The sequence below is a fragment of the Mesitornis unicolor genome, unplaced genomic scaffold (assembly GCF_000695765.1).
Source record: "Mesitornis unicolor isolate BGI_N332 unplaced genomic scaffold, ASM69576v1 scaffold12486, whole genome shotgun sequence".
Lineage (NCBI taxonomy): Eukaryota > Metazoa > Chordata > Aves > Mesitornithiformes > Mesitornithidae > Mesitornis > Mesitornis unicolor.
In genome coordinates this window covers 12,926-13,740 of record NW_010188951.1, presented here as the reverse complement: position 1 = coordinate 13,740, position 815 = coordinate 12,926, and the positions used below count along the sequence as shown (strand labels likewise).

The 815-nt window shown below is 61.6% G+C and overlaps 1 protein-coding gene across 1 annotated transcript in view; it reads left to right on the top strand.

The window, feature by feature from the left end:
* TMPRSS5 (transmembrane protease, serine 5) overlaps nt 1–815 on the top strand; it is a gene marked incomplete at its 5' end in the record, with an annotated part of 3,613 nt that overhangs the window by 1,174 nt on the left and 1,624 nt on the right. Inside the window, 3 exons of the mRNA XM_010185903.1 lie at nt 179–292; nt 495–538; nt 646–792. Of these exons, the coding sequence (XP_010184205.1) occupies nt 179–292; nt 495–538; nt 646–792 (305 nt within the window). The remainder of the gene's footprint in view (nt 1–178; nt 293–494; nt 539–645; nt 793–815) is intronic.

Genomic DNA, 815 nt, shown 5'->3' with positions numbered 1-815 from the left:
GCAGGGTGGAAAGTGGGGTTGGACTGGCATGGGGACCTACAAAAAGAGCTGCAAAGACCCTTCCTGCCCAGGAGGTTCATTCCTGGCTGCTGTGGGAGGTCGTTCCTATGGCAGGGTTATGTTCCTGACCACCCAGGTCCCCAGCCCCTTCCAGGGACGCTCGCTGTGGCTTTTGCAGAGTGACCCATCAGAAAGGAGCGAACCTGACAGATGTGAAGGTGAACCAGACACAGGAGTTCGTTCAGGTGAGGCCCCACCATGGAGGCAGCCTGGAAGACATGTGGAGAGTCAGGTAAGGGCAGCCCTGGGGCAGCAGAGTTTGCTGGTGGGGCTGAAGCAGTGGCCTTTTTTTCAGGCTTAAGAACATAGAAAACTGCCCCGTTTTTGTGCAGTGAGCAGCCCCTTTAGGGACTGCCAAAGCTGCCCTGGAGCTCCTTAGTGCTCTAGGGATTCTGGTTCCCGTGTGCCCTCACCAGAGGCTCATTCCTGCGCAGGAGCAGCTGTGAATCGGGTCGAATCGTGGCTCTGAAATGCTCAGGTGAGCGCCTCTCTCCTCTCCCGCACTCCCAGGATCTCCACCTGGATCTAGCAGTGTCTTTCCACCTGCATCCCTTGCCTCACGCGTGCTCCCCGGCTGCCTTGCAGAGTGCGGGCTGCGCCCCAACGCTGCGCGGGTGGTGGGGGGGACAGACGTGGCCCCGGGGCGCTGGCCCTGGCAGGTCAGCATCTACCACGGCTCCCAGCACCACTGCGGAGGCTCCGTGCTGGCCCGCGACTGGATCGTCACGGGAGCGGCACGGCGGTCACCGGCCACT